The sequence below is a fragment of the Notothenia rossii genome (assembly GCF_949606895.1).
Source record: "Notothenia rossii genome assembly, chromosome: 10".
In the NCBI taxonomy this organism is placed as follows: domain Eukaryota; kingdom Metazoa; phylum Chordata; class Actinopteri; order Perciformes; family Nototheniidae; genus Notothenia; species Notothenia rossii.
The window spans coordinates 61211087-61232039 of NC_136908.1; the positions used below are offsets into that span (position 1 = coordinate 61211087).

Here is a 20953-nt window from a genome sequence, read left to right on the forward strand (position 1 = left end):
ATTTCTATTTTTGTATCTTATTAATATAACTATGTTGCATTGTTGGAGGAGCTCGGTTCAGAAGATTTTCAATGCCATTTCTACACTGTAGCTTATGTGCATATGACATTAAAACCTTTGAATCTATAAAGACGTCTTCCTGTGCCACTTACATCCCAGTATTCTTTCAAAGAGTTGACAAATTAGCTCCTTATTGAGAGTTTTAACCTCTACTTTATTTATTAGTGTTAATTAACCCTTGTTTTAGTAATTATTTAGCCAATGTGTTTACCTTCTCATTTCTTTTCACTCATACAGGAGAAGTAACCTAATAGTAAGAGACTCTAATTCTCCTATTATGTAATCTGTGAAGAAAATGTAACATTTCTTACATAACATCCTGCCTGTATGGTAAATTCCCAGACTTCAGAAACTCCCTCTGAAGGAACAGTTGTAATGTAAGCCTTTACAGACCATTGACATGCACTAAAACCTACAGTATATAACACATACAGGAAAGGGAAAAACCACAAAAAGACCTCTTGAATACCGTTGTGCTGCCATGAGTTCAGTCTTCATGATTAACACTCACAGATGCTTTATTCAAACACTTTATTGCCGTCGTAGTCGCTCAAAATAAGTCACGACTGCTTTGGTTGCGCTCATGGTGAGGACAGTTACTCCCAAAAAGCCGATCGATCCAGCAACGACGGCGATCATCGTCATGTGAACTGTCCCTGAAAGGAAATGGACACAAGTCAATTTCTAACTCGGCATTCAGAGTGCAACCTGTCATTGAACTGTATGTTGAACTAATGAGACCACCATGAGAAAGATGTTAGAGATACATGTTAAGGTCGATCAGCACATGTACATTCATTAATTAAAATCCAGTGGAAAAAACAAACAGTGAAAGATTACATGCAATTTGAAGCATAGAAATTGTAAAATATATTGTCAAAATGTATTACATGGCTTAGTTGAATACCTTGATTCTGATTGGTCAATTTGGACTTTTGTTCGCTAGCTGACTGCTGATAAGGTGGACAAAACATAAAACAACTAATGTTTGTTGATTGATGATGACTACAGTGTGAAGTCATCATCAATCATCAAACACTACTTCATCTCCGTCAGAAAATAAGATGGAATACTTTGGAGCACATTTTACATGGTTCCGAGAACTACTTTGGAGTATTCATCCAGTTATCCAAAGAGAAGCTATGGAGCAGAGAACTATCTTCCTGCCAGAGGCGACATTTGTTATAGAGAGTAATAATTACTATTAATAGTATAAATTGAGTCAGTGCAAAAAGCTTTTCTTCTTGTTGTTGTTGATCCACAGTTTTGTAAACTTTAATACTGAACCCCCGTATGATGGTCCACTTGAGGGCAACCACTGAGTAAAGAGCGAAACAAATAAAAAATAGATGTGTTCTGATCATGCAACAGTGTGTAAAAGTATATAGCCGCTTTCACACCAAGTACTTTGCCGCACTTGGTTCCCAGCACTTGGGTCCCCAGCACTTGGTCCCCAGCACTTGGGTCCCCAGCACTTGGGTCCCCAGCACTTGGGTCCCCAGCACTTGGGTCCCCAGCACTTGGGTCCCCCATAGAACTAAAGAGTAGATCGCGTTCACACCGGAATAAGTTCCCTGAGGGAAGATTACGCAAATGAAGCCGCTGACGTCACTTCTTCTTCTTCTGCTTTGGGTTTACTGGCAGGCCGCAAACAACTTCACGGCGTATACTGCCACCCGGAGTCCCCGGAGTTGGGGACTGTCTTCAGTAGAAGCTGCTGGGACTCCCAGCAGCTTCTACTGAAGACTTCAGAGTGAATCGCCAGAACGCCGACACCTCCTCATCTCCACCGCTCCCATGTTTTCTTTTGTGTTGCCATAAGTTACACTCTCTCTCCGTTGGTGCGCGGGGCTAATGCTAATAATGCTAATGCCAGCAAATACAATGGCCGGCTTCAAAAAACCTTTCAGAGTTTTAAGGGCCGTGGTTTGCAATCCGCCCAGCCACTTTTTTAAGTACCTGCTCTCTAGCAGGGACTGAAAGGGGGGTAAAAGTTTTCATGAACCAAGTTCTCTTTTTGGTGTGAACGCAAAATCCCGGGAACTATCGGAACTAAACAGGGACAAGTACGTGGAAAAGTACTCCAGTGTGAAAGCGCCTCATGTAACGTATCCTCTGCTCAGCTTCCTCCATATAAACTCACAATAAGACGGTGGGACTCCTGACGTCCCCCCCTGTAAGACCATCAGAGGACCAGCGGACACGGTGCCGGCTCGATTCCCGTCTCTTCTCTTCTGACTCGCTGACCTTTTGGACCGCTGCTTGCTGCTGCAATTCTGTTACAAAAACAGGCTCAGTTTAGTGATTTTCAATGAGATTTACACGCTTATATTTCACATGCATCCTCCAAACAGCAGCCTATATGTGATATGTCACTTCTAGCACTGCAGTGAAATGTTATTTACACTTTCATGCGTGAGTTATAATAACCAATCCAATGTGTTATGGTATCAGAGGTGGGAAACGTACTCAGATCTAGCACTTGAGTAAAAGTAGAAGTACTCAGATCTTGTACTTGAGTAAAAGTAGAAGTACTCAGATCTTGTTCTTGAGTAAAAGAAGAAGTACTCAGATCTTGTACTTGAGTAAAAGAAGAAGTACTCAGATCTTGTACTTGAGTAAAAGTAGAAGTACTCAGATCTTGTACTTGAGTAAAAGTAGAAGTACTCAGATCTTGTTCTTGAGTAAAAGTAGAAGTACTCAGATCTTGTACTTGAGTAAAAGTAGAAGTACTCAGATCTTGTACTTGAGTAAAAGTAGAAGTACTCAGATCTTGTACTTGAGTAAAAGTAGAAGTACTCAGGTCTTGTACTTGAGTAAAAGTAGAAGTACCAGAGTGTAGGAATACTCTGTTACAGTAAAAGTCCTGCATTCAAAATGTTCCTCAAGTAAAAGTAGAAAAGTATTCTCATCAAAATATAGTGAAAGTAGCGACAGTAAAAGTATTCATTGTGCAGATTGGTCCATTTCAGAATAATAGATATGATATGTTTTATAATGATTGATCATGAAAGTGTTCTCAAAGCTGGTAAAGGAGCAGCTAGTTTGAATGACTTTGTATACTGCAGGGTAGCTGGTGGATTTACTCCAGGTGGAACTAAAGTCTGATTTAACACTTGATTAGATTTCACATCATTCATCCACATCTGTGAAGTAACTAAAAAGGTATTAAATACATGTAGTGGAGGAAAAGTACAAAGTAGAACACACTGAAATATTCAAGTAAAGTTCCTCAAAATGTTACTAAAGTCCAGTACTTCTACTTAGTTACTTTACAACACTGATTAGTATACTTCAGTACTGGTGGATCTTTCTGGTAATACTACATCTGGATGCCGTTTTCAATGCAGTAAGTTATATTGGATGTTTCCTTGGGTTGAAGCGACCCTTCAGTTTACCTTTGTGCAGTCTTCATGGGGTCCACAGATGTTGGCCAGGCAGTGAATGTAGAGCGGCATTCCTCTGGGCATACTGAACATCTGGACGCAGCATCTGCTTTTCTGTTCCTGGCCGTTAACGGAAAGCCAGTGGAACGTTTCGTCTACAGCACAGCTGAGGATAAGAGACGACAACGTACGAAAACAAAAAAAAAGAAAAGTAAACTTTGAAATGTACTTCAGTAAAAAGTACCCATAACTAGCAGCTGTTTTAAAGAGTACCTGACCTCCATTTATATTAATATAACAATAATGTCATAGTTAGCTAATGAAGGTTTCCATGGTGACCAACGGCAACATGACAACGTTTTCATTGGTCTTCCTTTTTGATAAAGCTTATAGTTAGGGCTGATTAGTTTCAGCCCTTAGTTTTACTGATATAGGCTTAGTTTGTCAGTGGACTTCTTACTTCTCTCTGTCGATACCTGTGTACTCTCACGTTCAGATTAACCCAGCTTCCCCAAATTTCTTTCTTTTTGGCGTCTATATACGCCGGGATCCGGAGTCATGGATGATCCTGTTGCTGTGGTCCTGGATCATAAGTCCTGGATGGATATCCTCGTGGATTCATCTTCCTATTATACACACATGTATTTCCTAGCATTTGGTCTACCTATGCTGTAAATGTATTATCTTTTCAATTTACACACGGCATCTATTGCACGTCTGTCCGTCCTGGGAGAGGGATCCCTCCTCTGTTGCTCTCCCTGAGGTTTCTCCCATGTTCCCCTTTAAACTGTGGGGTTTCTCTGGAAGTGTTTCCTTGTACGATGTGAGGGTCTAAGGACAGAGGGTGTCGTATTGTCATACTGATATTCTGTACAAACTGTGAAGTCCACTGAGACAAATGTAACTGATTGATTGGTCCCTCTTATTTAGAGAAGACCAGGAAATGAAGGATACAAGGATCATGTTCAAATCAATAGGCACGCAATGACTCTAAATAATAATGATCACGCCACCAAACACACATTCAAACTAAAGGAACCAGCCTGTTTGGGAAATGAGAGAAGTAGAAAGTACAGGTATTTGTGTTCAACATGTAAGAAGTAGAAAGTACAGGTATTTGGGTTCAACATGTAAGAAGTAGAAAGTACAGGTATTTGAGTTCAACATGTAAGAAGTAGAAAGTACAGGTATTTGAGTTCAACATGTAAGAAGTAGAAAGTACAGGTATTTGGGTTCAACATGTGAGAAGTAGAAAGTACAGGTATTTGGGTTCAACATGTAAGAAGTAGAAAGTACAGGTATTTGTGTTCAACATGTGAGAAGTAGAAAGTACAGGTATTTGGGTTCAACATGTAAGAAGTAGAAAGTACAGGTATTTTTGTTCAAAATGTAAGAAGTAGAAAGTTCAGGTATTTGTGTTCAAAATGTAAGAAGTAGAAAGTACAGGTATTTGTGTTCAACATGTAAGAAGTAAAAGTAAAAAGTCGTCAGAATAATAAGTAGTGGAGTAAAGTACTGATACCAGAAACATGTACTTAAGTACGAAGTATTTGTACTCCACTACTTCCCACCTCTGCGGATAAAGCTTAGTTAAAAGTGTCCAAAGCAACAACACATATCTTCTCATGCCACTGCACTAAGAAATACACTTTTCACCCACCCGTCCTGAAGAATAAAACCCTGGATGTTGTCCTGAGGGTCGGTGCTCTCCGTGGCCCAACACGAATCCAACTGCAGGAGCATATCTCCAACAAAAGAGTTCTCGTTCTGCATCGCCACCTGGAGGAAGAGATTGTCCTCCGGTGCCATGGTGATTGCATCGATGTATTCGGATGTGTAGGACTCATCAGTGAACAGAGTCAAGGTGAGACCCAGCTGCAGGGAGGAGTTAAACTTCACCAGGGAGACGGAGGAGAGCCTAAAAGAGAGGAAATCATGTTTTTAGAGGTTTCCTGTGTTTATTAAAAAGAGGCCATCGTGCTCTTCCCTCCCTGTAGTGTAATTTAGAATGTAGTGCATGATGTAAATGCCTGAAGATTCAAAGGTTTTATGATCATATGCACAAAGCTACAGTGTAGAAATGGCAATGAAATTATTCTGACCTGAGCCCCTCCAACAACGCAACATATACAGTATAATAAAATACAAAATAAAAAGTAAATAGTGCAAAAGTAAACGCCTCCATTGGACCACGTTTGTTTACATCACTATGTAAGACTTGGGCTCCTATTAGCTAGCTCCGACACATTGTACGTGATTGGCTAAGGGACGGGACATCTCTAAGCAGGTTGACCAATCACAACAGAGTCGGCCAGCTAACCAATCAGAGCAGACTGGGCTCTGGTTTCAGACAGAGGGTGAAAAGAGATGCGGCAGCACAGACAGTATGAGGAGAGCTTTTTGAATATTAAAGCATGGAGACATGTCCCAGTAGAGACACTACATACTGATATACACCTGAACATCAGCAGGAGAGGACTCTTTAAAGTAGAGACACTACATACTGATATACACCTGAACATCAGCAGGAGAGGACTCTTTAAAGTAGAGACACTACATACTGATATACACCTGAACATCAGCAGGAGAGGACTCTTTAAAGTAGAGACACTACATACTGATATACACCTGAACATCAGCAGGAGAGGACTCTTTAAAGTAGAGACACTACATACTGATATACACCTGAACATCAGCAGGAGAGGACTCTTTAGAGTAGAGACACTACATACTGATATACACCTGAACATCAGCAGGAGAGGACTCTTTAAAGTAGAGACACTACATACTGATATACACCTGAAGATCAGCAGGAGAGGACTCTTTAAAGTAGAGACACTACATACTGATATACACCTGAACATCAGCAGGAGAGGACTCTTTAAAGTAGAGACACTACATACTGATATACACCTGAACATCAGCAGGAGAGGACTCTTTAAAGTAGAGACACTACACACTGATATACACCTGAACATCAGCAGGAGAGGACTCTTTAAAGTAGAGACACTACATACTGATATACACCTGAACATCAGCAGGAGAGGACTCTTTAAAGTAGAGACACTACATACTGATATACACCTGAACATCAGCAGGAGAGGACTCTTTAAAGTAGAGACACTACATACTGATATACACCTGAACATCAGCAGGAGAGGACTCTTTAAAGTAGAGACACTACATACTGATATACACCTGAACATCAGCATCAGTCCTATTTAACCATCTTTTCTAAATGAGGCAGAGAGACAGAATATAAAGACATTCTTCTCACCACTCCTTGCCCACCCTGAGTCGAGTGTTGCGAACATAATGTCGAGGGTAGACACACTTCCACACGACCAGAAGATCCCGCCTGCTGATGATTTTCTCTTTGCTCAAAGTCACAGTCAGAGTGTTTTGTATTTCGATGTGAGAAATGTTCACCTACAAAAACAAAGGGTTAACTCGTAAGTCTCACTTCTAAAAAAGGTAGAATAAACTGAGATATGTTGAGCTAGACTGTACAATTATGTTTGAGGAAAGGTGGGGGAAATGGGTCAAGTATAGAACAATATAATAAATATAATTAATTTATACATGAGTATTAATAATGTATCCTTTCTTTTATTTGTAATATGGATTTGTCATCTGTTACGTAGTTAATCTATGTACCGAGAGGTGTTTATTTATGTATGCTTTGTGAATATTTAAAAATATAAACCTGGTATTTAAAAATGAAAAAATGTTAACGTTAAGATTTGTTTCTGTATTCATTATCTCCAGTGCTAAATGCTGCCGTGCATATCCCTCCAAAGAATCACTTGGTAACATAGAGATATATTTGTATTCCCACTCACCCGCCTCTCGGTCCCACATTCAGAGGTTTTTCGTGGGATGCGGATGTAGTAAAACATCTCGTTCTCTTCCATAGCGCAGCTGCCATCGTTCAGCCTCACGTCCACCTTCCCCCCGAGGGAAGACGTCAGGAACGGTTTTGCTACCGCGCAGATCACTAATTTATTCAGACACTGGTTGAAAAGGCCTTTCACTGTTTCAAAACACAAGGGTCAGAGTCAAAGAATCTCATTGGTTGCTGACTAATGAAGAAATTGAAAAGTTTGTCCTATTTAAAAAATAATTAGAGATTGGGAATGTAGGATACAAACAAAACGGTATTCCCTTACACAGTGGTGGCAAGTAACTAAGTACATTTACTCAAGTACTATACTTTTGGGGTACTTGTACTTTACTTGAGTATTTCCTTTTTCTGCTACTTTGTACTTGTAATCTAAAAAAAAGGAAAATATTGTACTTTTACTCCACTACTTTATTTATGTGTTACACCTTTTACATGGTAACATTTATATGATACAGTATATGTACTACTTATTTTCTAAGTACCATCTAAAATGTGCTCCATATTGACAATAACATTTAAAACAACATACATGTATTGTCTAAAGATACAAAAAATTAGAAAATGTATTTTTATCATAAGACACTTTTAAAGAGCCATTCTGCGGTACATTTAGAGCAGTGCTTCTCAAAGTGTGGTCCGTGAGCACCCCCTAGTGGTCCGTGAGTATATTGGTAAAATGTCACATTTGAAATAAATAGATAAATTTAAGTTTTCCGTACTCTCGCGGGAATATCTCCGCAATGGAGCGAGCTTAAGTTTCATTTTTCGATTGCTTGATATAGTTCAGCGCAACACCTTCATCACACATGTTACCACGTGTTTGTACCATTTTCAGGCGATTTGTAATCTGTTCTAGAAAAACGATGTGATTTTGGATATTTGTGGAGTTACGTGGTCCACGAGTGTTTTTTTATTGGTTAAGTGGTGCTTGGTATGAAAAGGTTTGAGAAACACTGATTTAGACGATAATACTTAAATAGCATTTTTAACTCAGGACTTCTACTTGTAATGGAGTATGTCTCAAGTGTGGGATAAGTACTTTTACTTAAGCAGAGTATCTGAGTATTTTTTCTACAATACAATATTATGGTTAGAAGTTCTGTTTTAATAAAATAAGTTGTAAATTCAAGCTCTTTTTTTTTACTTTTTTTGCTTTATGGGCAAATATCCCCTATTATAGTGTATAGAAGTCCTTAATGAGTGACATATAACGTGACCTGAGGTTGTGCTGATTTTTGGGATGTGTAACACTCGAGTATAATTTAAAAAAGTTAATATACAAAAACGGAAATGTCCTATTGTGGGTCTCAGAGGGTTAAGCAACATTTTGAACTCAGGACTTTGACTTGTAATGGAGTATGTTTCAAGTGTGGTATGAGTACTTTTACTTTAGTAGAGTATCCGAGTACTTTTTCCACCATTGCCCTTCCAGTTACATTAGAAAAAGAGAATTTAGATTGAGAACGATTTTACCACCAACTGATAGGAAGTAGCTTTGAGAGGTTTACCAACGCAGAGTGGGTTTGAAGTTGGAAGCGGCTCGGACACAGAGCTCACATCGTAGTGTTTATGTTTACACACACAGGTGTACGAGCCAAAGGTGTTGATGCACAGCGAGTCAGGCGGACACACATCTCGCTGGAAGGAAGCACACACATCTGGACCTGAAAAACAGACAAAGCCAAGAAGATGAGATTTTAAAGGTCACCTATTATTAAAAATCCACTTCTCCATGTCTCTTCTACATCAACATGTGTCCCCTCTTCTTCATGTCTCTTCAACATCAACATGTGTCCCCTCTTCTTCATGTCTCTTCTACATCAACATGTGTCCCCTCTTCTACATGTCTCTTCTACATCAACATGTGTCCCCTCTTCTTCATGTCTCTTCTACATCAACATTTGTCCCCTCTTCTCCATGTCTCTTCTACATCAACATGTGTCCCCTCTTCTCCATGTCTCTTCTACATCAACATGTGTCCCCTCTTCTTCTTGTCTCTTCTACATCAACATGTGTCCCCTCTTCTCCATGTCTCTTCTACATCAACATGTGTCCCCTCTTCTCCATGTCTCTTCTACATCAACATGTGTCCCCTCTTCTCCATGTCTCTTCTACATCAACATGTGTCCCCTCTTCTTCATGTCTCTTCTACATCAACATGTGTCCCCTCTTCTCCATGTCTCTTCTACATCAACATGTGTCCCCTCTTCTCCATGTCTCTTCTACATCAACATATGTCCCCTCTTCTCCATGTCTCTTCTACATCAACATGTGTCCCCTCTTCTCCATGTCTCTTCTACATCAACATATGTCCCCTCTTCTCCATGTCTCTTCTACATCAACATATGTCCCCTCTTCTCCATGTCTCTTCTACATCAACATGTATTTATCATCTGAATTTGGCGAAACAAGTTCAATATTCTAAAAAGCAAGACTTTGTTTATTTGAAATCAGATGAAAACAAACTGTCACAGACTCTGCCGTGTTATCTATGATTACTCTACGCTTTCATTCATAATTTCAGTGGGAGGGAGGGGGAGCGGCGCTGAGGAACAGCAGAGGTTGACAGGTGTCTGTGTTGACACTCCCCTTGTTGTGCGTCAGCAGAGACCGGCTACAAGTGTCTTAGGTTCAAGTTAGACAACTAATGTCTGGGTTAGTGTTCATGACTTCATGTTTATGTCATCGTAATGGTTAATCTCAATGCACACACATTTTCCGTGCTTTCCAATAGTTTAAAATAGTTTTATTCCACTGTTTAATAACCTGTTCAATACAAACATGCTCCTTGTAAAAATGAAATAACATTTCTGTGAACTGATATTTGTTTAGTGAGCTTATTAGAGGATGTTCCCTGAAAGATTGTAAAATATCAATGAAGATATCAGATTTAGTATATTTGTTAATAATTAAATACAATTTTTGCGTGTGTGTTCCAACTGAATCTGCGGCCCCCTGGTGGCCAGTACATCAAATATGTGGCCCCCACCACCATCAAAGTTGCCCATCCCTGATCTAAAGTAACAGACAGAGAATCAGCACTTTGGAAACAGGGCTGAAACAGAGGGGATTATGGGTAATGCTTGAATGATCTGTTTGGTATTTCAGCCAATCAGAGACAGGCTCTGGATATATCTGAGACCTGTGATATATTGATGAAAACCAGTATAATAAGGGACCTTTAATGTTTTGAGCTGGTTTTCCACCCACCGGTCCAGTGAATGACGCCATCTGTAACGATCCAGTCGCTTCTGTTCAGGGAGTGAATGTAGTCGAGCTGATCCTCGACAGGAAGGGGAATGTCTTCGTCAGTTTTGGACGCATTAAAAGACATGAAGAGAACTTCTGTTTGGTCCGGGTCGTCCGCAGGTTCAAAGGTGGCGAGTTCAACGCGGGCCGGAGGAACGAAATCTCTTAACAACTCCTCCAGCTGAAGGATAGAAACGGATGAAGAAGAGGAGGGGATAAGAAGAGAAATATAAAATAAATAAGAGTGGTAAAAGCTGAGGTAGTGTCGATGACATTACAACGAGATAAAATGAAATGTCAATGTGCATTGTGGCAGCGGGGTGTGGTTAGGGCGCCGGCTGCTGGAGTGATGGGAGTGGCTCGGCCGGAGACCAGACAGCTGGCCAGAGTCAGGTAATCAATCACTCAATGAAAGCATGGTGGTAACCTGGTTCTGGTCTCTCTTGCAGTAGAGGCTGGATCCTGAGAGGAGGATCCCCGGAGCCGAAACAGCCCGTGTTATTTGTTTTGTGAACTTCCCCAGTCTGCCAATAAACTTCATTTTATTTTCTCCTGCCTTCGTTTTTTACCCAAGCGTGAGCAAGAATACTCAGTGGCGCCTGAACAGGGATCATTGTCGTAACTTTAATTTCTTTATACATTGAGCTCTAAAATTAGTATGAAAACTGGATCTGCAGACAGTGACTAAAGTGTTAACCGTTAATTATCCTCCCACCTGATCTTTGAAAATGTTTCCCATCTGTGCCCTCGGCTCTGAATCGTCTTCCAGTAGATCCTCAGGTAGAGACCAGGGAACGACCATTTTGAGCCCAAAGATGGAGAAATCTAACATCAGATCCAAAGGAAACATAAAAAAGAGAACCACAGCAGGTTATCATGGAAGATAATCACCAACAAATCATGTACATCAGGGGTGTCAAACTCAGTTTCCTTGCGGGCCACATCAGCATTATGGTTGCACTCAAAGGGCCGGTTGTAACTTTAAGCCTATATAAAAATACATATATAATAATGTGTTATTACCTTATTGCCTCTGCATTGGATTATTATCGGATAGGGTAATAACTTCATAATTAACTACGTCTGAAAGCAGAGCGAATAATTGCAAGTCTCTTCAGTGCGCATGTCACAAAACGAGATGCATTGTGGGACATGTAGTTTATGGACAACGTGCTTCTGTAAAGCGGCATGTAACCGTATAATAAAAAATTATATTCTTTGAAGCTCTCACAATATCTTTTTTTTAATTTATTACTGGACATATTTTATTCCATTTCTATGCAAATACTGCTATATGTATTTTATGTTATTATAGTTCTCTTAAACTACTTCTCTATTTGTTTTACATTTTTGTTTTACTTTTATGTAAGCACCACGACATCAAGGAACCTGTTTCTGATTTATATCATAATTAAATTAAACTAACCCCCAGAGACGGCAAAAGTACACACTTTACTCAAGTAGAAGTACAGATACTCGTGTTTAAAAAATACTCGAGTAAAGAAGTTTAGTCAGTACTTTTACCAAAGTAAAAGTAAAGAGGCTTTGAAATGTACTTAAGTAAAAAGTACCCATAACTAGCAGCTGTTTTAAAGAGTACCTGACCTCCCTTTATATTAATAGAACAATAATGTCATTGTTAGCTAATAAATGTTTCCATGGTGACCAACGGCAACATGACAACGTTTTCATTGGTCCCTCTTCTTTAGAGAAGACCAGGAAATGATGGATACACGGATCGTGTTCAAATCAATAGGCACGCAATGACTCTAAATAATAATGATCACGCCACCAAACACACATTCAGACTAAAGGAACCAGCCTGTTTGGAAAATGAGAGAAGTAGAAAGTACAGGTATTTGTGTTCAACATGTAAGAAGTAGAAAGTACAGGTATTTGTGTTCAACATGTAAGAAGTAGAAAGTACAGGTATTTGTGTTCAACATGTAAGAAGTAGAAAGTACAGGTATTTGTGTTCAACATGTAAGAAGTAGAAAGTACAGGTATTTGTGTTCAACATGTGAGAAGTAGAAAGTACAGGTATTTGTGTTCAACATGTAAGAAGTAGAAAGTACAGGTATTTGTGTTCAACATGTAAGAAGTAGAAAGTACAGGTATTTGAGTTCAACATGTGAGAAGTAGAAAGTACAGGTATTTGTGTTCAACATGTAAGAAGTAGAAAGTACAGGTATTTGTGTTCAACATGTAAGAAGCAGAAAGTGCAGGTATTTGAGTTCAACATGTGAGAAGTAGAAAGTACAGGTATTTGTGTTCAACATGTAAGAAGTAGAAAGTACAGGTATTTGTGTTCAACATGTAAGAAGTAGAAAGTACAGGTATTTGAGTTCAACATGTAAGAAGTAGAAAGTACAGGTATTTGAGTTCAACATGTAAGAAGTAGAAAGTACAGGTATTTGTGTTCAACATGTAAGAAGTAGAAAGTACAGGTATTTGTGTTCAACATGTAAGAAGTAGAAAGTACAGGTATTTGGGTTCAAAGTGTAAGAAGTCAAAGTAAAAAGTTGTCGTAGTGGAGTAAAGTAACAGAAAAATGTACTTAAGTACAGCAACGAAGTATTTGTACTCCACCACCTCTACTAGCCCCTTTGAACTGTGTTGTGTTGATGGGACTTCAGACTAACCGTGGTTTAGAGGCGATGAAGCAGCCGCCCTCCCATGGATCTCGAAGGACACTTTGCTTCCCTCAAATAACAATTGGGAATGCTCCGATTCCCAATGAACGCCACATTCCTCCCACACATCCAGCAGGTATTTCTTTCCTTCCTCCAGCCCCAAGAGGCTCAGCTCTGTATCTTTGATTCTGCTGCTCTGGATGGTGATGCCGTTCTCCTGAGGCAACTCGTATAGAAAGGCCACGGCTTCATGATGGGTGTTGTTTGAGATCCAGTGAGCGGTGGAGTCGTTGGAGCGATACCTGAGCTCAGAAACACCGTGAGGCCCTGGAAACACACAGAAGCAGAACATACAAGGTATTCAAGGCTTTTATTGTCATGTGTACATACTGTAGCTACAGTGTAGTTAGGTCAATGAACATCTTAGGTCACAGCCTCCTCCAACAGTGCAACACAATAAAACAGATAATATAATAGTGTAAGTAAATACAAATAAAATAGAAATGAAGAAGGATAGGTACTGATTAACACTCAAGGAATAGTGAAAACTTGAATTGAAACACCTGTGAAGCCAAGAAGTGATATATATCGCCATCATTTAACTTTTAAATTGGCAATCACAGATTAATATTTTGGAAAATTCATTGATTGTTTTGTTTTTCTACACTCCACCCGTATTACACCTATTCTAATCCACTATAAACCAATGTTAAACCACCATTATTACACCAATTATACCACATCCTAGCATCGGTTTTAAACCCGTATTACACTGTTATTATCCCGATTTTACATCTATGTAACACTTCCTTGACATGCTTCACGTGTTCAAATTTCAACAAAACGTTCACATGCTAATCTCATTCAGAACAATGCAAATGCTCTCCTCTCACAGATTACTGCACATCACCATGGAAACCTTTGATCTCTGCACACGTCGTTAGCTCAAATATAAACACCTGTGTCATGGAACACGATGATGTCATAACTCCAACTGACATCCTACAACTTCTATGAAAATGGTCAAAAAGTGCTCAAACTTCACATGTGTGCCAACAGTTCAGTCGTGAAGACATTTGACAGTTTTAAGATTTCTTCAAATGCCGTTGCCTTGGCAACACAATGTTCACTATGAAACACGGTTTTCTCACAACTTCAGTTAAAATGCTCGAAATTACCCAAAACTTCACAGGTTTGGCAACGATGCAGCCATCAACGCATCTAAGCGTATTATGGGGTGTCATCAAATGCCGTTGGCATAGTGACAGATCATTCTCCATCAAGTTAGTTCAATAGTTTGCAGTTCAAATATTCTGCTGCTTTTCCAAGCCTTTTTACTTTCTTTTCTTCTCTGATTATCACACATTCAAGCTCCCAGTGTTCATGTATCATTTCAATATAAATTCTTCACTTTCTTCTTACACATTACATTTCAGAATAGCAATTCAGCGTCAGCTTTTCAGCATAAAGCATTCCCACTAGCAATTTCTTCAGGAATTGCATTCTCTAGTTACACCTATGTTACACCAATAGAACTCCGTTATTACACCCATGGTAGACCATCGTTAGACCTGTTTTACGCCCGTATTGCACCGTAGTTAGACTGTTATTAAAGGACTCAAAATGGCCAATAAAAGTGTGCATATTAACAGTAGCATGCGTCTTTTCATCCACATTACCTGTGTGTGCTGTGATTGTCTCGGAGCTCATGAGAACTCCGTCTCCACACATCGCCTCCACCCTGGCTTCATACTGCTGGCATGGCAGGAGCCCCCCCACGGTGAAGCTGGTGTTCAGCGTGGAGCCCTGCAGCTCCCCCTGGTGGCGGACTCTGAAGGAGGAGATGGACGACGTATTCCTCACCTCCCAGATCAGGGTGTAGTAATCGGGGCCGAACGATGACTGACGCAGGGCCTCGATGCTGGAGAGAGCTGAGGAACAGACGGGGTTATGTTCAGAGATGCAAAAGTACACACATCCTTTACTCAAGTAGAAGTACAGATACTCGTGTACAAAATACTCTGGTAAAAGTAGAAGTACTGAATAAACTTCTTTACTCAAGTAAAAGTAAAGTAGTATGGGCTTTGAAATGTACTTAAGTAAACGGTACCCATAACTACCACCTGTTTTAAAGAGTACCTGACCTCCCTTTATATTAATAGAACAATAATGTCATTGTTTCCATGCTGAACAACGGCAACATGACAACGTTTTCATTGTTGCCGTTGCCGCTGTTGCCTAACCTACCCCGGAGCAGGTTAGGTTGCAGGCTAAGAGATCAACTCAGTGAAAGCACTGCCTGCTGACCAATCAGAGCTCAGTGTGCGGATTTTAAAGCGATCAAGTCATATTACAGGAGAAAGGAAATACAGAAAAGCTGCCGTTGCAGGAAAGACGGCCGGCAAAAATCACCGACTGTGTGAACGTGAACATTAATAGAATATCACCTCCCATCTTCAGAGCAATCTGACTATTAGAACATTAGCGTTAAGGAAGCTTAATTAAATATCTGCCACAACATAAGTAACCGGATCAGAGTAACATTAAGTACAGTCCGCAGCATATCAAATCATGTATCATATATCTCCTTATCTGAGTCAGCTGAGCCGTATCTGGCCGTGCAACACTCACAGTGTCACATACTGTATGCAGAAGTATTATTTTAAGCAACACATTAAGTTGACGAAACACTCGAGTCAAATGTAATGAAAGTCAGATGGTGTCTTAGACGGGTAGTGATATCATAAACCTGTTAATGTACGCATTCAAACACGTTTTCTGTTACCAGCTGTATTCACCTTGCAGGTGCAGCTATGTGGCTTTGATCCTGGATACAGTGTTTAAGTCATGGATGTTTAAAGTTTAACTTCTTCATATGTCTAATATTATAGTTGACTTTTCATTCAGGAAGTATGACGCTGCGCTGTCAGTGCGCTTCTCCATGTTTGTGATTGGTCGAATGCTCCAGATACCACCCCTTTCATGTGAACGCGCACCTAACTAGATAGGACACGGCTGGCTTGAGCAATCCCCTTGATAACCCACGTCAGAGGACCGTTTAGCGAGAGCGCGTATGTTTTGCATTAGGCCAACCGGCTAACTCAAACATATCCAGGTTAGGTTGAACCGGCTTCGTAGTACAGGCCTCTGGTATTTGTGTTTAAAATGTAAGAAGTAAAAAGTCAACTGAAAAATAAGTAGTGGAGTAAAGTACTGATACCAGAAAAATGTGCTTATGTACAGTAACGAAGTATTTGTACTCCAATACTTCCCACCTCTGACTATATCCAGCGCATGCATGTTGTTGTATGGTGTCTAATGAGCCCATTTGGTGCAGATCTCACCAGAGTTTCCATCGTTCAGGACCATCTTGCTGTAGCGGGACTCGATCCCTTTCTGGCAAACGGTCTGAAAGCCGAACCTGACCCTCCCGCACGGCTCCAGATTCAACAACATGAACACAAAGTCGTTTTTGTTGTGCAGCGACAGCACTTCCTCCGTGACGTGGTTCAAACCATCCAGGTGGAAGGTGGTGAGCAGGACGAAGGACAACTTGTTGTCACCAGGAAAATCCCAGGCCAACGACATGCTGCTGCCATTAAACAACGTCACCTTGAAGTCTCTGGGAGTGTCTGGGTCTAGTGGGAAACAGAAACGGTTAGGCGTTTTTGATTCTTTAAGTTATAATTTTAAAAATATAAGCCATCTATCCAATAAAAATTATAACACGTAGTCTAACACTTCAAAATCGACTCAACATCAGTCCACTGAGAGTACAAATATGGCCACTTTCTGGTCAAAACTGCCATTTTAGATCCTAAAAATGCAAGAAATGGATTGAACATTCTCAATAGCCCCCAAATACACTCCAAATCAACAAAGCAAATGTTTTAACTGCATTGTTTGCATAGGCTACAATGCTAATTAACATTAATGCAATTTGTGGAATGAGTACTTTTACTTTTGGTACTTTAAGTATGTTTTGATGCCAATAGTTTTCTACTTTTACTTCAGTAACATTTTGAATGCAGGAATTTTACTGTAACAGAGTATTCCTACACTCTGGTACTTCTACTTTTACTCAAGTACAAGATCTGAGTCCTTTTCCGTCCTCTGAGTACATACCGGTGATAGTAGAAAGGCAGGTGAGGGTCTGAGTCTCCACACAGGCCACGTAGTTGCTGCAGGACTCCAGAGCTGTGAAGCGGTAATGGTTGTATGTGGTTGTGTCCATGCTGAGAGTTTTATATGAACCCAGCTCACTGTGGTAAAGATTCACAGTGAGACTGGATGATGATGATGATGGAGGGTTCTCCACCCAGGAAACCAGCAACATGGAGGGACTCCTGGACTCCAGTTGGATGGGGAAACGCATAGTGTGGCCTGGGATGAGCAGAAGTGCAGTTGCAGTCAAACAAAGACATAGTACATTTAAAGCAGTGTAAATAGACCCATAAACATCGTGAAACTTATCCTCAATACAGAAATGCAGTTGGAGTCAAACAAAGGGATACAATGTAGTTGGAGTCAAACAAAGGCATAGGCAATTTAAAGCAGTGTTAATAAACCCGTTAAATAAAGGAGACATGTCACAGTAGAGACACTACATACTGATATACACCTGAAAATAAGCATATCAGGGCCTCTTTAAAAATGGAGGTCTGGTCGACACTTAAATACAATAAATAACTGAATAAACAAAAAGACAATCTCACCAATTGCAAGGAAGAAGTGGTCGTCCTGGTATAAGAATAATGTGCTATTCTCACATGCAAACACTTCAGTGGGGCTCAGAATCTCCAAGAACCCCTGAAGAAAGAACAAGTTAGCAAGAGTGAGTGTACAGAATCTAACATATATAATATTGTATTTTTGATATATCAGAAGTACCTTTGTGGCACTTGTTGGTTTCTCTTGGGGTTTCTGACGGCCTCTGATCTCAGTGAACCTTGTCCCTAAAGATAAACACATTTACATTTGAAAAACTAGTGATTTTTAGTATGCTAGGATATTTTAAAAGATACTTACGTGGGCTAATTCTTAAAGTCCATGCCTCAACGTTGTCGCCATACTGAAGGGTGAGCTTGTTTTCAACACCTGGAGGCACCAACAGAGAGGTGACCTTCCCCTCCTTCCTGATGTTTCCTAATGCGGTGTCATTCAGCCATACGTTCACATCCTGCCTGAAAAGATGGAAAAATGCATGTTTAATGATACCCTATTGAATATATTTACCCTATTGAATATATGTACACAAGTATTAATTTGAGTATTTCCATTTAAAGCTTATTTACACTTCTACTGAACTACATTTCAGAGGCAAATATCATACAATATATTATTATAAAATATTATATGATCCTGTCTTTACCACTATTAAATACATGAGTATTGGTGAAAATACCGAGTATATTAGTACAATGCATGAGTTTTTAATATATATAAAACTAACTGGTTATTGTATTGGAGTAGAAGTAAAAACAATACTACGTAAATACAATACTATATGAAACAAATATTGGAGTAACATTGAATTTATTAATGCCGATTTAACCATTAACATATGATATGTTAATTTTTTACTATATATCCAGATTTGCCGATTAGCACACAGTCTCTTTAATCTGTAACGAAGACTGCACGTGCACACGACTAAAAAACGTGCTTTCCTCGCGCTCACCTTTCCAGGACATGGTTGGTGTCCATCCAGCAGATCGAGAAGGAAATATCACGGCACCGTCCTGCAGGAAAACCACTCAAAGTATCTCCAAAATGCAACAAAACCTGGATTATTTCCACTGCGTAACATGTGTGCTACTCACCAAACATTATGGTGTGAGGCACCAGGATGAAAAAGATGAAGGAAAACTCTAAAGAGTTCCTGGAAACACAAACGGGGATTAATTATCTGATTTTGAGTCAGATAATACTGAATATTAACGTATTTATATCTTACATTTTCTGTGTTATTCCAGCAAAGAAGAGCATTTTGTGTTTCTCAGAGTCGAGGCTTTTTTGGACTCCTAATAAGTGGCAGGTGTGTGCTGCCTTCACGCACCTGATCACGTGTCGTACTTTTCAGAGTTTAATGCAATTTTATACTTTTTTTAAATTGTTATTTAGGAGATTTCATGGGAAACTCAAGTCTGCAGTGAGTGTTTGTAATTGATATTAAGATATAAACAGAACTAAGACAAATACAAATGTAATAATTGACTCTTAAATCCATGCTGAAAGTGTGTGTGAGCTTAACTGTATACTAAACTAAAATGGCATTTGAGATACTTGTCCTCGAGTATTCTCATTAAATATTACTATATACTTCTGCTCTACTACGTTTTGGAAGCTAATGTCGTACTCCTTTACTACTTTATGTACGATTTATTTACTATTTACTTTACAGATTACAGATTTTGTCACACAATACTTAGCCAAAACTATTAAAACATGATTATTCGGTATAGATTAAACCCTCATAAATTATATCAAACTAACTAAACCATGAGTGTGATAAAAGGAAATTAATTGGGAGCAATTCTGCTAAGAAGTGTTTCTGTTAAAACATATTTCACAGTTCCAGCTTCTTAAATGTGACGATTTGCTGCTTTTGCTTTAAAATATAAACATATTTTTAGAGTTCTTTACTCCAAATACTTTAAGTACATTATCCTTATTATATACTTTTACTTAGGTACCAATCTTGATGCAGTACTTTTACTTAAAACAGTCTAGTCTGGTATTAGGGTGCGCAAAGCATTGTGGGCATTTGAAGGACGCAAAGTCTACCCATGTGCAGCCTCGAAATTTCCCCCAAACCAAGGACGCGGCCTCGGTGGAATTCCAAGTATGCTGGAGATTGGAACAGTCTTTCGGCGGCACTCGATGACGTAGCATCCTTGAAATATTGTCTTGGAAGCCAGTTTCCTCGAGATTGAGAAATGGCCACAGTTCTGTTCCGACAGAAACTAAATCAAATCCTCCATGCTCTCAAGAAGCCTCCCGTGAGTTACTGCAGTTGTTAAAAGGAAAGGTGATGCAACACAGTAGTATACATGCCCCAGCTTTTTTTGGAACATGTTGCAGGCATCGAATTCAAAATGAGTGAATATTTGCACAAAAAAATTGATAAATTGAGTTTATCAGTTTGAACAATAAATATCTTGTCTTTGTAGCGTATTCAATTGAATATAGGTCGGAAAGAATTTGCAAATCTTTGTATTCTGTTTTTAATAATGCGTTACACGATGTCCCAAATTCAATGGAATTAGGATTCGTAGGAACCCCCCTATCCTAGAGCTGGAAGTTAAGCGATATACTGCTTTTTTCAGCATTTCCATTGTCATTTCAGCCGGTGTACTTCTGTTCGTTTGTTATTTTGTTCAAACCACAAACAGAAAATTGAAATACCAGGCTATCGAGCCCAGAATATACACAGACCTAACAGCACTTGCTGCATGAAATGTTTGAAACTCTTTCTATATGTGAACTGAATCATGGACTGAGGATGTCAAAAGATTTCAAAGTTATTCAGCTTTCAATTATTTCAAAGATGTTAATGCTGTGAAATGGCTCCTTTGAATCAACTCACAAGACCTGATGGATTTAATTAGGAGAATGAAGCCATCTTCCTGCCCCCTGGATGTAATACCAACTTCCCTATTTCCCCCCCTAAGTTTTACCAATCATTTGAAGTCCTGTATCAGCTATTATTAATACTTCCT

At 39.5% G+C, this 20953-nt stretch overlaps 1 protein-coding gene across 1 annotated transcript; it reads right to left on the minus strand.

Moving 5' to 3' along the window:
* Nucleotides 1-576: 576 nt before the first annotated feature.
* LOC307021870 (uncharacterized protein) lies at nucleotides 577-19290 on the minus strand. The gene is made up of 19 exons (XM_079654383.1): nucleotides 19189-19290; nucleotides 19055-19113; nucleotides 18913-18973; nucleotides 18261-18415; nucleotides 18123-18187; nucleotides 17948-18041; nucleotides 17358-17615; nucleotides 16577-16870; nucleotides 14912-15163; nucleotides 13242-13559; nucleotides 11315-11424; nucleotides 10561-10780; nucleotides 8859-9014; nucleotides 7289-7479; nucleotides 6724-6875; nucleotides 5107-5364; nucleotides 3459-3612; nucleotides 2204-2336; nucleotides 577-716 (listed from the first exon to the last, which is right to left on the minus strand). Exons 1-19 carry the CDS (start codon nucleotides 19218-19220, stop codon nucleotides 592-594), a joined length of 3087 nt encoding a protein of 1028 aa, XP_079510509.1. The 5' UTR covers nucleotides 19221-19290; the 3' UTR covers nucleotides 577-591.
* Nucleotides 19291-20953: the final 1663 nt, after the last annotated feature.